Source organism: Alexandromys fortis, unplaced genomic scaffold, assembly GCF_014885135.2.
Source record: "Alexandromys fortis isolate MF-2015 unplaced genomic scaffold, M_Fortis_MF-2015_v1.1 scaffold_213, whole genome shotgun sequence".
Classification (NCBI taxonomy): domain Eukaryota; kingdom Metazoa; phylum Chordata; class Mammalia; order Rodentia; family Cricetidae; genus Alexandromys; species Alexandromys fortis.
The window spans coordinates 740,936-758,317 of NW_026068093.1; the positions used below are offsets into that span (position 1 = coordinate 740,936).

Genomic DNA, 17,382 nt, shown 5'->3' on the forward strand with positions numbered 1-17,382 from the left:
CAGGAATGCTGAGATTCCTAGTGTGTCCACATGGCCAGTTGACATGACGAACTCAGGCCTCTGCGCACGCTAGGCAGACGCTCTACCAAATAAAGCTGTAACTGCAGCCTGCTTCAGTTTTGTAGTCGTTGTGAGTTTTCAAGACTGGGTTTCTGTGTGTAGCTCTGGCTGTCCTGGAACTGGAACTGTAGACCAGGCTGGCCTCGAACTCAGAGATCTCAGAGATGCACCTGCCTCTGCCTCCAGAATTCTGGGATTAAAGGCATGCACCACAATCTCCTAGAAACCACTTTTTTTTTTTTTTAATTAAAGGCAGGGTCTCAGGGGGCTGGAGAGATGGCTCAGAGTTTAAGAGCACTGGCTGCTCTTCCAAAGGTCCTGAGTTCAATTCCCACAACCACATGGTGGCTCACAACCAAGGCTGACCTGGAACTCACAAAGACCTGCTTGCCTCTGCCTCCTGAGTGCTGAGACTAAAGGCATGGCTATATTTATTATTTTTAATTGTGCGTATATGTGTGCAACTGTGTATAGGTATGTGCATGGGAGTTTAGATGCCCAAGAAAGCTAGGGCTGTCAGATCCCCCTGGAGCTACAGTGGGTGCTGAGAACTGAACTCGGGTCCTCTGCAAGAGGCATTCTTAACTTCTGAGCCATCTCTCCAGCCCCCATGTTTAAGCATTGTACAGATGGAGAAGCTGAGGCTTCCAGCGTGTCAGAGAACTTGTTCATGTACAGCCACCAGCTAGAGAGGGCAGAGCTGACCCTGGGCCTCTCTAGGGAGAATGTCTCTTGCTTTCTATGGTTCTGGGTTTCACATCTCAACAGAGAACACATCCTGCACCTCTGTAGGAGGCATGCGGGGATGTGGGGGTGGAGGGTCCCACAGCCTGTCGCCATCTCTATACTAGCTCAGGATCCCCCACCAGCCAGCTCAAACCCATCAGGATACACCAACCATGGGAACATCACGCTCTAAGGCACTCACTCACTTAGGGAAGGGAAGGCCAGCCACCCGTGGCTTGTGTGCTGCGTGCAAACTGGCAGAGCGAATTCATTTGATGGTGGCAACACTGAGTGATGGCCATGGCTCTTCACCACTCAGACACGGGAAAACAGACGTTTCTGTAAGTGGCGAGAGCCCGGCTCTCAATGTGGGGAAAGAGTTCAGCATGTTACCACTTGTGACTGCAGGATGGGCAGGGAGCGTTCAGCCCAGCACCAGCTTGTTCCTGGGAGGCAGTGGAACCCAGACCCCACAGCTCTGGTCCAACAACAATGAGCTGTGGGGAATTGGGGAAGACAGCTGGAGAGCGACCGTTCTCAGCTTCTGTGTCACGGCCTGCCTTCTAGGTGGACGACCTCAGGAAGGCTCCTGAACTTTAGACCCTCAGTCGACATCTGTTAAGGTGGAACACCTGTGTTCCGGACGTGTTTACAGGTTCAGCATCACCATATCAGCAAGGCTTTCCCTGACCACCTTCCAAAATGAATATCATTGTGCTGCAGAAGCAGATAGTGAGAAGCCAGACGCCCCGACCGCAGCAGTTTTCCCATACTGAGCGGGAAGTCTGACATCATACCCTTCAAAGCGTGCCAACAGTGTGTGTGCTCCTTCACCCTGGAGAAGCGGCTCCTCCCGCTCACCTGTTTCTAGGGGCTGCCTCGCCTCCTTAGCTCTAGCCTCAAGGTTTTGGATCCAACTGGCTGACTACAGTCATTTGTCACAACCACTCTTGGTGACCCTGGCATGCATTCCAGACCCTTTAGAATAAACAAAGCCAGGCTGGAGAGATGGATCAGTGGTTAAGAGCACTGGCTGTTCTTCCCAAGATCCTGAGTTCAATTCCCAGCAGCCACATGGAGGTTCACAACCACCCATAATGAGATCTGGTATCCTCTTCTGTTGTGCAGGCATACATGCAGGCAGAACACTGTATACATAATAAATAAATAAATCTTAAAAAACAAAATGATTAAGATAGTTGTCCATGCTCACGGTGTCAGCCCCTGATGTTTCTGTCATTTTTTGGAAGTTTAGCAGTTTTTGGAAGTCGCTTGCTTGCACTTCCTGCTTACTCAGTTAATATTATTTCCTTCTGGGGTCTCTGAGGAAGCTGAAGATTAGATAGTTATAGTTATAGTTTACCAGATTCAGAGAGCAAGTTATGATGGAAAGTAAATTAAGTGTAAGACTTTGGACTCACAAGATAAGATAGATATGGGGTATTTTCTCTGAATGTGTCAAATGCAAATGGACTAGACACTGTTGATGGACTTACTGCCTGTGTATATTGTATATAGTCAGTGTACTTATTGTATATAGTTTTTCTTACATTACTTAGAGCTTTCCTTTTATATTTTAGACAAAAAGGGGAAATGTAGTGGTATTTCATTTGTATTTTTATAAATAAGGCTTTGTGGTGACCTTTATTTTTTTCACATTTACCTACTTAACTTTTTAAAAGTGTGTGTGTATGTGTGTGTGTGTACATGCGTGAGAGCACACACACACACATGTACACACCACCTATCTCTCCAGCCCCATTTTAAAAGATACTTTGGGAGACACTTATCTTTCTAGACTATTGAGACAACGATCCCCCAAGGATTTAGTATTTCTCCCAGGAAGAGATTCCTTACAGGTCTGACAACCGTCAGACCACCTTGCAGGAGAGACTGGCACCGACAGCAATGAGTGAGTGATGGACAGGACCACTTGACCAGGACTGCTTGTAACCGTTTGCCCTTTGTTTGAAGCTGAATCAGAACCCCATAGATAGGTTCAGGGCTTGGGGTGCCCACTGGGCCTGCTTATTTGTTTCCCTTCCTACAGTGGCCACGTTGAATCAATCTCCTTTCTTTGTTTTGCTGTTGTGCGCATCTTTGCTAGCGGAAGACAACTGACCAAGCCTAGCTTGTTAGGGCTGCCAGAGCCCAGAGGCCAACAGGAACAGCTCCGATAACACGCCTACAGCAAAGTACTCCTGGGTTCAGGAGCATGTGATCTGAAACTCTTTGGAGGCCACGGCTCGGCTGCAGACACCTCCCTGACACAGTGATCTAAGCTGTCACTGCCAGTGGGCTGGGGAGATGACTAAGTGGATGAAGGCAGGCTCCACCAGGCCTGATGAGCTGCGTTTCGTCCCCAGATGGTAGAAGGGAAAGACCGACTCCTGCAAGTTGTCCTCTGACTTCCTCTCGTGTCCTGTGTTCCCTCTCCCAAAATAAATAATAAATAAAATTTTTTGGCAGGACATAGTAGTGCACACCTTTAATCCAGCACTGGAGGGGCAGAGCCAGGAGTATCTTGAGTTCTGGGTCATCCTGATCTACACAGCAAGTTCCAGGGCAGCCGGGGCTATATAGTAAGACACTATCTAAAAACCAAATAAATAAGTTAAATGTCAGTATTCTCCCAGGTACTGTTCCCCATCCCCACCCTGTTAACCCCTTAGCTGCTACTTCTCCCTCATCATTTCACTCTTCCTGTAGTATGGCTGCTACATTGTCAGAGCTCACAGAGTTCCCTCCTCTTTCAGTTCCTACTCCCGACTTTTGTTTATTTATTTATTTATTCATTCATTCATTCATTTTGATTTTCGAGACAGGGTTTCTCTGTAGCTTTTTGGTTCCTGTCCTGGAACTAGCTCTTATAGACCAAGCTGGCCTCGAATTCACAGAGATCCGCCTGCCTCTGCCTCCCGAGTGCTGGGATTAAAGGCGTGCGCCACCACCGCCCAGCTCTGACTTTTTGTTTAGCAATTGTGACTCTAGACTGTGCGTTTTGGTTTTGTTTTTTGTTTTTTTCTCCTAGGGAATTCACATCAGCCTTCACCTGCAAACCCTGGGTACCCAGCACTCCGGAGTCCTTGGCGCTGAACACTCCCAAGGTGAAAGCATTGTCTCTGGCCCCCCAGTTCTCCTCAAGTGGCCCCCAACAGGCCAGCCGCCCGGCTTCCACAGCATCCTCCACAAGGGACCTGCACAGTAAGTCAGCCAGCACCTTGGTGTGAGGCTCGGAAGAAGGGCCTTGTGCTCCTGGATTTGGGCCCATGAACTATTTGTGCCCGGGGAAATGGGAAAGGAACACTTCCCTTCTCTACAGAACCAGGGCCCTTTCCAGTGGCTTCGCTTGCCCCAGGGACCTATCCTTTATTAACCTTCCGACTATTCGCTGCTCTTAGCTAGGCAGCTAGTATACAAGCTGACCCAGTGACACCTTGAAGGTCATGTCCCTTAGAAAGACGATTCCCACATCTGGGGGCCTCGCAAAGGCCAACCTGACCTGTCTCAACAGCACAAGGTTGGTATGGAACTCAGATCCCACCGGAGGTTCCACTCAAACCCAGCCTCTCCATCTTCCTCACCCTCTTTCGGCCTCAGCCAGCTGACTGATCAAAAAGTACAGAGCAAAGATGTCAAGCAGCAAAAAGTCACTGCCTCTCCCTAGCCACACCCTGGCGTTCTAGCCAGGTAGTGAACCATTGCTAAGCCGTCATGGGCTCTCTCTATTGCCTCTGGAAACATTGAAGCGGAGGTTCGGGACAGGCTACTTCCTTCCAGGCCCCAGGGCAGTGCCAAGGGCCCATGGGAAAGCCTGGCCAGGAGAGAAGCAGGCAGGCCACTCTGACCCTGCCCTGTTTCCAGGCTGCACAGGCTTGGGGAGCCTCAATTGAGGACTCTCACAATCCTAACACCCGTAGCTGATAGCTGGCCATACCCCACATCCTGACACATCACATAGCCCAAGCCTGGTGTACAGAGTCCCTGCGTGGTAGAGCCCATATGTCCTGTGGACTCAGCAAACAGTGAGCTGTTGCAAGGACGGATGCTGAGCAAACTGACCAGGCGCAGCTTCCTGTGAGGAAAGACGGGGCAGGCCACAGAGCCAGGACCTGGAAGGGACAGTTTTCATTATTCTGTTTGCACAAGGGCAGATTGAAAGAAGGGATTGTATGGGATAGAGGGGTTCTGTGCAGGGACCACTTGGCACCAGCATCCAGCTCTGGCTTCCCTCCTCCAGGCAGCCAGCCATACAGGAAGTGAAGATGGCTTCTTTCCCAAGCTGTCACCATCACGTGGCTGAGGACCCATTGGCTTCCAGTTCTCTACCAGCCAGCAGCTGCAGGTGATGGATGTGAACAGACGCTTGTTTCTGAGATCCTGGGTAGCAGAGGCCCAGGAATGCCAGCCAGATAGGCTGCCCAGGAGCAAGACTGTCAATGCTCCACTATCCAGACATCGTCTCCTCAGACCGAGCCATGGGAAGACGGTTGGAGAGGCCTGGACTGCTCTCTTGGTGAGAGGAAGTTCCCTGGTCATCCTTTGCACCCGGAGGAGAAAAAGGCATAGCCTTTGACCTCAAGACACTTTGTGGCCCTGGATAATAGCAAATTACGGATTCAGCTTCCCTGGCCTTCATGGAGTCTACTCAAGACATGAAGCCACACACATCATGTCATCCAGACAGAGAAAGTTAGGCCAGAGCAATCTTTTCCCAGATGCCTGGCCAGGGTGACTGTGAAAGGTGACACATGAACCAACCACAAACCTGTAAGGACGACAGGGGACCCTCATTCTCCAGGCCTCATTCTCAGCCAGGGGATGCGCTGCCTCTAAAACAGAGGTTCTCAACCTGTGGGCCGTGACCCCTGGGGGGGATTAAATGACCTTTTCACAAGGATCAAATACCAGATATCCTGCATATCAGATACTTACATTATGATTAATAAAAGTAGCAAAATTCAGTTATGAAGTAGCAATGAAAATAATATCATGGTTGAGGGTCATCGCACGATAAGGAACTGTGTTAGGAAGGTTGAGAACCACTGCTCTGAACTCTGCTCAAAGATAGAATGTTGCAGGTGATGGGATGAAGGGGACAGAGGAAGATGGGGACACACTGCTCACATACAAAGTTCTAGAAAAAGAATTAAAATACAAGGATATGCCCTGGGCCCAGGATGTAGCTCATGGGGTTGAATGCTTGCCTAGCAAGCACACAGCTCTGGGTTCCATCTTCAGTACCACAGAAACCAGATGTGCTCACACCTGTCATTCGCTACCCAGGAACGGGAGGCTTGGGGAAGAGAAGTTCAAGAGCATCCTGAGCTACATCGTGAATTCGAGACCAGCCTGGGTTACATGAAACCTGGTTTTCCAAAGAAGAATCTGGCGTGATCTGGTATACAGGGTAGACTTGGCCTTCCTCAGACACTTGTTGGGGTTTCTGCTGTTGTTTTTAGATTTATTTATTTTATTGTATGTATCTAGGCATGCATCTCTGTATATGCACAGGTGTGTGCCTGGTGCCCGTGGAGGCCTGATTAAGGTCTCAGAAGCCCTCATGCTAGAGTTACAGGCAGTTGTGAACCTCCATCCAGGAGCTGGGAACGGAACCCAGGTCCTCTGCAAGAGCAGCAAATGCTCTAACCACTGAGCCATCTCTCTAGTTCCTCTTTATATAGATTTAAAGGCCTTAAAAAGGGTGACCAGCTTGACCTGTCTCCCTCCCCTCCCCTTAAGAAGACAGTAAATATGAGAATCTGCCAACATATCGGTCCATCCAACCACCTACTCCCTACCAAGGTATTATCAGGCCCAATTCCTAGGACAAAGAAAACCAGCTACAGAGCTGGTGTCCTGAATGTTAAACCAAGTTACAAAGCTGAATAAAATTAATCGGCGGCGACAGCCAGGTGTGGTGGCACGTGCCTTAGGTCACAGCACTCAGGAGGCAAAGGCAGGTGGATCTCTGTTAGAGGCCAGCCTGGTCTACAGAGTAAGTTCCAGGCCAGCCAAATCTACGAAGCAAAACCCGTCTTAAAAATCAATCAGTGTCTGGGTGACAAAGTCACATGCAATCTCTCAGGCCCTCTCAATGGCCCCTGACTCAAGACAGCAGGCAGAGGGACAGCCCTTACAGAGATGGGAGCAGGTTAACCTGAGGTGATGTGAGCTAGCTGGCATCCGGGGTGACCTTGGGAGTTCTTGGTAGAGACACCAATCTAGACACCAGTCTAGACTCTTCCTCAAGAGCAATACATGCTCTTAACCACGGAGCCGTCTCTCCAGCTCTTCTTTACACAATCATAAAGAGCTTAGAAAGGTGGCCGGCTTGACCTGTCTCCCTCTCCACCCTAGTCTGGCAGTCACATCTCTCTCCAACCCTCCAGAAATACGTGCCTCCCTCTGCTCTGAAGGCCGGAAGCAGCCATGGATCTCCTCACTCTGCCTGCGGAAGCGCAAAGTGAGGGTGCCTGACGTGTATACAGCGGTGTGGCTGAGGAAAGGGCTCTGGAGTGAAGTCACTCTGTGATGAAACCTGGGCACAAACTGCAAAGGAGCGTCATGGAGAAAGCGCTCCACCCCACCAGCCAGTGCTCCCAAGATTCCACGGGTGCCAGTGCCTGGCGCAGCCTTCCCCGGCCTGGTGTGGGAGCAGCGGACACTGGGGCCAGGGAGAGTCGTCTTCTCAGGCCCCTGGAATGAAGGAAACAACAGTCTCTCCCTCAGGCTGCTCCTCGGCAGGTCCTCTGAGGAGAAGAGGAGGTCATTTAGAGGGACAAGGGGACCCTGTGAGGGCTCAGCAGGCTGAGATCACCAAGCAAGGTGTGCGTTGTACTTAGGGAAAGTAAGCAATACACAGGCCCCTTAGTACCCTTACAAGAGCCGCTCCCAGATCACACTTGTACATTCCAAAGCTGAAACGAGAAACAGACGTGGGTTTTGATAGGTTTTTCCTGTGTAACCCAGGCTGGCCTGAAACTTGCTATAGTACGATTGTCTTCAAACTCAAGATCCACCCACCTCATACTTTCCAAAAGTATCGACAACGTAGGGCTAGATAGATGGTTCAGTGGTTAAGAGTGCGCACGGCCCTTATAGAGGACCTCAGGGCCAGCACTCATATGCCCACGCCCCTCCACAGACACACGTTCGTACACATAATTGAAAACAAAAGAGATCTTTTGAACAACTTTTTCATAGATAATCAAGTAATCCAAGAGTCTGCTTGCTCTGCTGAGATTAGGTATGAACTCTGTCTACAGGGAGGAAAAGCAAATTTAAAAAATTGGTTTATTTGTTTGTTTTTAGAGACAGGGCTTCTCTGTGTAACCTTGGCTGTCCTGGAACTCACTCTATGGACCAGGCTGGCCTCAAACTCACAGAAATCCTCCTGCCTCTGTCCCCAAGTGCTGGAATCAAGGGTGTACACCACTACCATCCAGCTCAAATAAAATATATATATATTTTATATTTATTTATTTATTATGTATACAATGTGTGTATGTCTGCAGGCCAGAAGAGGGCACCAGACCTCATTCCAGATGGTTGTGAGCCACCATGTGGTTGCTGGGAATTGAACTCAGGACCTTTGGAAGAGCAGGCAATGCTCTTAACCACTGAGCCATCTCCCCAGCCCCCAAAATATATTTTTTAACTTATCATTTTTATTTCTTTCTATCTTTTTATTGATTTTTATTGAGCTCTGCATTTTTCTCTGCTCCCCTCCCTGCCTCTCCCCTCCCCTTCAACCCTCTCCCAAGGTCCCCATGCTCCCAATTTACACAGGAGAGCTTGTCTTTTTCTACTTCTTATGTAGATTAGATCCATGTATGTCTCTTTTAGAGTCCTCATTGTTGTCTAGGTTCTCTGGGATTGTGATTTGTAGGATGGTTTTCTTTGCTTTATGTTTAAAAACCACTTATGACTGAGTACATGTAATAATTGTCTTTCTGTATCTAGGTTACCTCACTCAAAATAATGTTTTCTAGCTCCATCCATTTGCCTGCAAATTTCAAGCTGTCATTATTTTTTTTCTGCTGTGTAGTACTTCATTGTGTAAATGTACCACATTTTCCTTATCCATTCTTCAGTCGAGGGACATTTAGGTTGTTTCCAAGTTCTGGCTATGACAAACAATGCTGCTATGTACATAGTTGAGCACATGTCCTTGTGGCACAATTGAGCATCCTTTGGATATATACCCAAAGTGGTATTGCTGGGTCTTGGAAAAATGTTGTTTCCTAATTTTCTGAGAAATCGCCATACTGACATCCAAAGGAACTGTACCAGCTTGCATTCCCACCAGCAATGCAGGAATGTTCCCTTTACTCCACATCCTCTCCAGCATAAGTTGTCATCAGTGTTTTTGATCTTGGCCATTCTTACAGGTGTAAGATGAAATCTCAGAGTTGTTTTGATTTGTATTTCTCTAGTGACTAAGGATGTTGAACATTTCCTTAAGTGTCTTTCAGCCATTTTAGATTCCTCTGTTGAGAATTCTCTGTTTAGGTCTGTACTCCACTTTTTTTTTATTGGATTATTTGTTCTTTTGATGACCAATTTCTTGAGTTCTTTGTATATTTTGGAGATCAGACCTCTGTCTGATGTGGGGTTGGTGAAGATCTTTTCCCATTCTGTAGGTTGTTGTTTTGTCTTGTTGACCATGTCCTTTGCTTTACAGAAGCTTTTCAGTTTCAGGAGATCCCATTTATTAATTGTTCCTCTCAGTGTCTGTGCTGCTGGGGTTATATTTAGGAAGTAGTCTCCTGTGCCAATGCGTTCAAGTGTACTTCCCACTTTCTCTTCTATGAGGTTCAGTGTGGCTGGCTTTATGTTGAGGATTGATTCATTTGGACTTAAGTTTTGTACATAGTAATAGATATGAATCTATTTTCATTCTTCTACATATTAATATCCAGTTATACCAGCATCATTTGTTAAATATGCTTTCTTTTTTCCATTTGATATTTTTTGCTTTGTCAAAAATCAGATGTATGAAAGTATGTGGATTAATATCTAGGTAATCAAATAAAGTATTTTATTTAATTGTATTTATTATTATGCAAACATGTTGACTGTGAGTGGGTGCAGGTTTTCCAGTCGCCATGACACACACTTCTCCTTCCCCTTTACATGGGTTCTGGGGATGGAACTGGGGTCATCAGGCTTGTAAAGCAAGGGCTTTCACCAGCTGAGTCATCTCTCCAGCCCAGGAAAAACATTCTAAAATGTAGTCTAGAGGTCTAAGCCAGGAGTGGTGGCACACGCCTTCAATCCCTGCTCATGGAGGCAGAGGCAGATGGATCTCTGTGAGTTCAAGGCCAGTTTGGTCTAGGTAGCAAACTCCAGGCCAGCCAGACCTAGTAAGACCTGTTTCCAAAAGAAAGTAATCTGTGGAGGTTTAGTAACACAGCCCCTAAACAATGCCAGCGACACGGACTGAAGGAGCCATTGGAGCATTTCTGAGAGAATGGAACCCTCAGAGGGGTTGTGGGAGCCTCTGTCTTGGAAGCTGAGTCCAGCTCTGTTGCCCCATGAGAGTTTCTTCTAAGCAGTTCTTTCTCTCTCTCTCTCAGTTTTGTTTTGTTTTGTTTTTTGTTTTTTGAGACAGGGTTTCTCTGTGTAGCGCTAGCCTCCTGAAACTCACTATTTAGACCAGGCTAGCCTCAAACTTGGAGATCCACCTGCCCCTGCCTCCCAGGTACTGGGATTAAAAGTGTCACCACGTTTTAAAAGTCTGGGCCCAGCTCAAACTTTTAATGAATAAATAAAAGCAAGACTGACACTGTATTTGTGTGACCCTATCTACTTGCCTAGCCCTAATCCTGGTCCTTATTACAATAAAACTTTATTTATAAAGCAAGCAGGTAACACATGGGCAAGTTTCCTTATTTGACGTTTTAAATGCTGCAATAAAGTATTGTTTATCTTGATCTGTGAGTTCTCAGGTTCCTCCTCAAATTTTGAGTGAGCATGAATGTCTCACTTCCCTTAATCCCTTCAGGATCCTCTAGGGCCAGTGTGCCTGAGAGCAAGCCCTATAGCTTGGGTGACTGCCCTTATCTGCATGACCATTTTAATCACATTTGACGCTCTTCATGGTGAATCGTGTTGAGTGTTACTCTTAGCCTTTGCAGGTAACAAACCATTTCCCAAACAGCCATTTCTTAGCTCCACAAATACACAGATCAACAACTGGGGCTGGGCTTGGATCGTCTTCAGAACTTAGCTGGACTGCTGAACTGTGCACCTACAAATAGGGACCTCCTTCTTGTCTAGAGATCAGTTGACTGGGCCTTCAGTTCTCCTCCAGTGAGGCTTCATCTTCCATCAAGGAGGCTGGGCTTGCTCACGGTAACCTTGGGGTTCCCGCTGCCATGCGAGATCGAACCCAAGCACTCTTTAAGTCTCTGCGGGTTTCTTGAGTGCTTTTCTTTCGGGGACCAAAGCTGGTCACATATCCAAAGCTTGGATCGGCATGAGAAGACACAGATGATCTGATACAGACTGCCGACTGGACGGAGGGCGTTACAGCTGCCACGTAGAAAGTGCCACACATCTACCCCATTTGACAGAACTGAACCTTTCAGGGGTCCCACACACACTGTGGCATTGCCTCCCTGATTTCATTCAGTTGAACAACTCTGTCTTCTGGGGCTACTGTATGGGGATCTGGGAACAGTACCCCACTTCCTCAAGTTGCTGCCTATCATCTAGGGAGTGTCCCCAGCCTTTGTAAACGGCGATGGTCCCCACCAGAGCCCCACTGCAGGGGAAACAGCAGGCAGATTTGAAAAAAACTGGGCCAAACAATTCCTACCAAGTCCTTTCTCTGAGGTGTCAGGTGAGGCCTGGGAGAGCATGGGATCTGGAGAGTAGAGAAAGAAGCAAAGAGAACCAGAATGTGAAAAAAGAAGAGGCGGACACTTGCCATTTCCAGAGGACCTAAGTTTGACTTCCACATCAGAAGGCTCACAACAGCCTGTAACTCTACCTCGAAGGAGTCTGAAACCCTCTTCTGGCAGCCATACTCATGTACACATATACACACACCACACACAAAAGTAATAATCTTTTTTTAATAGAGTTTCCAGGGAGATAGGGAGAGGGGCACAGAGAGCTGTCACCGTGGTCAGAACTGGAGAGGAGACAGGGACCGCTGCTTCTGAGAGTGCTTTCCTTAGAGAGTTGGCCCGAGGACATCAGTACCAGAGTCGAGCACAGACTTGAGGTGGAGGTGGAGCTTTGAATTCAGAGGTCCTGGGGCAGGGGGAAGGGGGTCTGCAGTAAAGACTATGGATCCAGAACCTTGAGGGTACCAGGGAGCACAGACCCACCAGGACCCGAGCAGGAGGCAGCTCTTTGCTGGAGTCACTTTGCAAGGACTTCTTGCTAAATTACCAGGAGTTCTATGAGCTACCAGGACTTAAAGAATATTACAATTTCATGCATTCTGCCACAAACTAAGGATGGCTGGAGAGTTGACTCAGCAGGTAAGAGCACAGGCTGCTTTTGCAGAGGACCTGGTCTCCATTTCCAGCAGCCATAACCATCCATAATTCTAGTTCCAGGGGACCTGACCCTTTGGTCTGACCTCTGTGGGCACTGGGCATGCACATGACATGCATACGTACTTGCAGACAAAACATTCATACACATTGAAAACATTAATAAAATACTAAGGAACTGGGCTAAGGATGTAGCTCAGTAGGTAGAGTGGTTACCAGAAGCCCTGGGGCTGATCTTTAGCACTATAAAAACCAGGCATAATAGTACATGCCTGTAATTCCAGCACTTAATGCAGAAGCAGGAGGATCAAAAGTTAAAGATCATCTTTAAATGGGAACTTACTGGATGTTCCTGCAACACCTTCCTGATGACGCACTGCCCGCGCTCACACTTCTCAAGTCCTATGTGTCAGGCTTCATCCACGAGCCAACACTTCTCAGGACAGGAGAGGGTTCACCAGATATGCAGATATGCAGTTGGATCCTTGGAGCTTTTGTTATGATTCTTGCCTTAGGGAGAGGAGCACTGACTGAAAAAGAGACAAGTAAGGGTTATCCCTAGACTAGCAGGTTCCCAACTAACCTGAAGTCTGGCAACAGGAATTTCTTCAGAGGATGCAGGAGAAAGGTCCCAGTGACTTACAGATCTGGAAGTGAAGGGTGGGGACCCAGGTATACTGGTGGAAGGGAAGCATCTCAGTCACTGTTCCAGTGCTGTGAAGAGACACACGATCACAGCAACTCTTACAAGGGAAAGCATTTAATTGGGGACTGGCTTAGAGTTCAGAGGTCTAATTCATTATCATCATGGCAGGCAACAGCCATGACAGCAGCCATGGCAGACATAGTGCTGGGAGCAGTAGAACTATATCATGATCCATCCAGATAGGTGGTTGGAGAGAGGGAAAGAGAGGGAGGAGGGAGAGAGACAGAGACAGAGACAGAGAGAGAGAGAGACCGACAGACAGACAGACAGACAGACAGACAGACAGACAGACAGAGACAGAGGGAGAGAGAGACTGGGCTTTTGAAACTTCAAAGACCATCCTGCTGACACATTTTCTTCAACAAGGTCCCACCTACTCCAACAAGAGCACATCTCCTAATCTTTCTAATTCTTTCAAATAGTGATTCTCCCTGGTGACTAAACATTCAACTATGTGAGCATGTGGGACCAGGATAAAGTGTCTTCGCTATAAGCAAAGAGAGCAGGTTTACCACCCCCTGCTGTGAGTTCCAGCTAGCTGACACTTTCTCTCTGCTCTCTTTCCCACCCCAGCCACCTGTCTCACTTCCCTTGGGACCAGGCCAGCCTCAAACTCACTGAGATCTGCCTGCCTCTGCATCCCAAACGCTGGGATTAAAGGTGAGCGCCACTACTGCCGGCTTCTTTATTCCACCCTTAATTATTGACACTAACTCTTCATTTCACACATCACACAGCACATAGTCAATATATTTCGATAGATAGATGATAGATAGAAGATAGATGGATGATAGATAGAAGATAGATAGAAGATAGATGATAGATAGATAGATAGATAGATAGATGATAGATAGATAGATAGATAGATAGATAGATAGATAGATAGATGATAGATAGATAGATAGATAGATAGATAGATGATAGATAGATAGATAGATAGATAGATAGATAGGGTATGGAATAAATCCAAGTTACAGAGGTTGTAGCTGTGTTCAAGCCTGTACGATAAGATAATAAACCAGACCAGTGCCAGGAAGGTAGCTGCTGGTGCAGTCAGGTGTGGGCGCAAAGGTGCAGAGTTCAGCTGTGAGGTAAGAAGGGTAGACCTGGTCTGGAGCAGGAATGGGACACATCTAGGTCCAATGGGCAAACAGGTAGATACACAGGCAGTTAAGCAGAAAAACTTAGGGAACCCAGCCAAGTGGGAGAGCCCTTGACCCCTGACACACTTGCCAGGTATCAGATGGTAGGGTGCTGTAGGCCATGGCACCCCACTGTCAGGTGTCGGTTACATGGTGAGGGCCAGGCAGAGGAGCTGCACCTTTTCCCTCTCGTTGGTGTGTTGATCAAGTTTTTAGGTCTAGTTTCCTTGACTTTCATGTGCAGTTTCAATTCATCCTCCTAAACTTACAGGGAGAAGCCACATAGCGGTCTCTGCTGAAGGATGGATGGACCTGACAGCGCCCGGGCCCACCAGCAGCTGTGCTTTTCCTTCTCCCCCAAAGCAGGGTTACGGCTGCTTGTACAGGGTTTTTCACAGCCGGAAAGTCCTCTGTTAATTCAATATGGAGTAACTTGGAGGACAGCATAGCCTGATCTCAACAGCAGGGCACGGCCAAATTCCTCTACAGCCACAGTGGCCAGTGCTGAGGCCATGTTTGTTGTTCCAGCGGCTAGAGTCCAGAGAAGAATGGAGGGAGGGGCCATCTCCACTCCTAAGTCAGGCGCAGATGGACAGCTGGGGGAGGGGAGTTCACAGCATGATGTGACCACGTGGAACTTCTAGAGGCTGCAAGCGGTCGATAAGGAGACATTGGTGGGGAGACAATGGGACACAAGACGTCATGGTCTTCTATGGAACTGGCCATGGAGGTTGATCCCAGGATTCAAGAGCAGTCTGAAATCAGGGTGCCCTGGTGGTCATGGTGATACCAGGGATTGCCTCCCCCCACCGCCCTCTATACCATGTACCACAAATGAGCATGGTCCTCTCCCATGGCTCCACGACAGGACGAGAGGTGACAAATCACATCAGCCACAGCCTAGAGAGTTGACAGGGCCTGGAGGGGAAGCTGCTCTCTCCACCCATGTGCGCATGCGTGAGCTGCAACATATATGCAGCAGTTTTCAAGAACTGGTCCTCTCCTTCCACCGTGTGAGTCCTGGGGACCGACTTCAGGGTATCAGGCATGGCAGCAGGTGCCTTACCCACTGAGCCACCTTGCCTGCCCCGCCCTCACCCTCCGTGGGAAGGCTGCAAAGGACAGCTGCAGGGGCCACATTTCCAGCACTGAAGGGAGTCACAGGAAGAGGGGAAAATCGCCACTATTTAGAAAGTTTCTGGTTACCATCGTTTGTAGTGACGCCCTGACCTGTCCCTGTTCTGTTTCTGAATCAGGAAATCCATGCACTTTTTTTTTAATGATTTAAAACTCGGTGTTGCTTGTCAATAACCAAAAGGTGGGTAACTAAAGCTGTGTCACTGAGACACAGGTTGCCACTCAAGTGTCCCCAGCCATCGCGTGCTCCCCAACATCTTCACAAACCCACCTTAAATCACAGAATCTTCCAGACTTGGTGAACTGTGGCTGGAAGGTCAGTGGCATAAGTCCTCACAGAAAAATCCTGTCTGGTTTTTTTTTTTTTTTCTGTCAGCAAACACTTCTCTCACGAAGTTCCAGTCCACTTATCCTTCATTCTCATGAAAGCAAGTTCCCCGCCACACTTTGACTTAAAGAAATAGAAAGGGTACTCCCTGCCCCGTGACTGTCAAAATGATAGCAAGACAAGAACAGTGACAATATGGTCAGTGGTTTGGGAACTCAACCATGGCAGGGCCAGGCCAAGGTCCACCTGACATCCATGATCTCTTGTTGGATGAGACCTTCCCATGATGCCCCAGGCTCCTGTTGAGTTGGTGGTGTTTTTGTTTGTTTTAAAGCAGGGTCTCCCTATTAGCCCAGGCTGGCCTTGAACTCATGAAGAAACCACCTACCTCCCTTCCTGCTGGGCATTTATTTTAAAGTCATCGTGAGACACAAACAACCAAGCAAACTTGACTAGGAAGTCCAAGGCTCACAGGTGCTATTGACCAGAACTTGCCAGAAACTCGGTCTGCCCGGGGTGAGCCACACCATCCGCTTTCTCCTACCTGATGGCTTGGCTGAAGCAAACAAGCACTGTTGAAATGGGAGACAACTTCGTGATCAGTGGCCAGGGACGGGGACAGGCTGACAGAAACGCCTCTGTGGGCCTTATGTATCTCTGAGGTAGCCTTGTCACAAGGCCCTGCCCCTCCATCCTCACCCTGTTTGATTTACAGGGACCAGACACAAAGCAAGTGATTTCAGTACCACTTGAGGACAGACTCAACACCAAACCTTGAGCCTTGCAGCAAGGGTGGCCAACCTTTGGACCTCATGGGCCAAACTGTCATCTGCACAGTTTATTCTCAAAAACAATGCAGCTGAGTTATCAAAAAATAAAAATCACAAGACTCCTAATATTTTAGTATACTCTTTTCTTGTCGTGCTTATTCGTGTGCATGTATGTGTCCACGTGTGCATGTATATAGAAGGACAGCTTTCAGAAGTTGGAACCCAGTGGGTTCCAGTACCAACCTCAGGCTGTCAATCACCTGCTAAACTGTCTCACCAACCCTCGTAATGTCTTCAGTAAGTTTCCGAGTTTGTATTGAGCATATTCATATCCTAAGCCATGTATGGCCCCGACCATGACTTTTAGACAATGGAGACCCCATGGTGGGGGCTGTGATCCAGAAGCCTAGACTCCACCACTCATGAGTCCTGTCCCCAGAAGGCCCTGCTGTTACACGAGTTTCTTTCCTTCTAGTTGGTTCTTCCACATCCACAGTGAGGGGCCACCACACCTCCATGTTGAGAGCAGATCCTAGGGGCGGGAGAGATGGCTCAGTAGTTAAAGCCATTGTTGCCCCTGCAAAAGACCTGGGACTTGGTCCCAGCATGCACATGGCAGCTCACAGACATCCAGAACTCCAACAACCTCTTCTGCATGTACATTCGGATACACAAAATAATAATATACACATATATAAAATAAAAATAAGTCTTTAAAAACTAACCCAAACAGATCTTAGATCCACGTCCCAACTCTACAACAATCTTGGGTCCGCTGACTCTGAAAATGCCCTTTGGCCTCTTTTGCCCCAGTGGTGGCCACCCTCCCTGCAGCCGTACCTCCCCTGTCCCTGGACTTCTGTTATCCCCTAGCTCTGCAGTGATGCTGAGGGAGAGGTGGTCCAGGGACTCCACCCAGTAAGGAGAACTAAGCAGAGGAGGAGGAGGGCCAGCCCAGCCTCTGCTCCTTCCTTGTCCCAGTGTCTCTGGTCTGGTGAAT

At 48.1% G+C, this 17,382-nt stretch overlaps 2 protein-coding genes across 10 annotated transcripts in view; one reads left to right on the forward strand and one right to left on the reverse strand.

The window, feature by feature from the left end:
- Positions 1 to 7,527, forward strand: part of Armc9 (armadillo repeat containing 9) — a 137,292-nt gene extending 129,765 nt beyond the window's left edge. For both annotated transcript variants that reach the window (XM_050123108.1, XM_050123109.1), the window contains exons 24-25: positions 3,818 to 3,990; positions 5,027 to 7,527. In XM_050123108.1, the coding sequence (XP_049979065.1) occupies positions 3,818 to 3,990; positions 5,027 to 5,049 (196 nt within the window). In that variant the 3' untranslated portion in view covers positions 5,050 to 7,527. The remainder of the gene's footprint in view (positions 1 to 3,817; positions 3,991 to 5,026) is intronic.
- Htr2b (5-hydroxytryptamine receptor 2B) overlaps positions 1 to 17,382 on the reverse strand; it is a 748,006-nt gene that overhangs the window by 187,485 nt on the left and 543,139 nt on the right. The window lies entirely within an intron of this gene.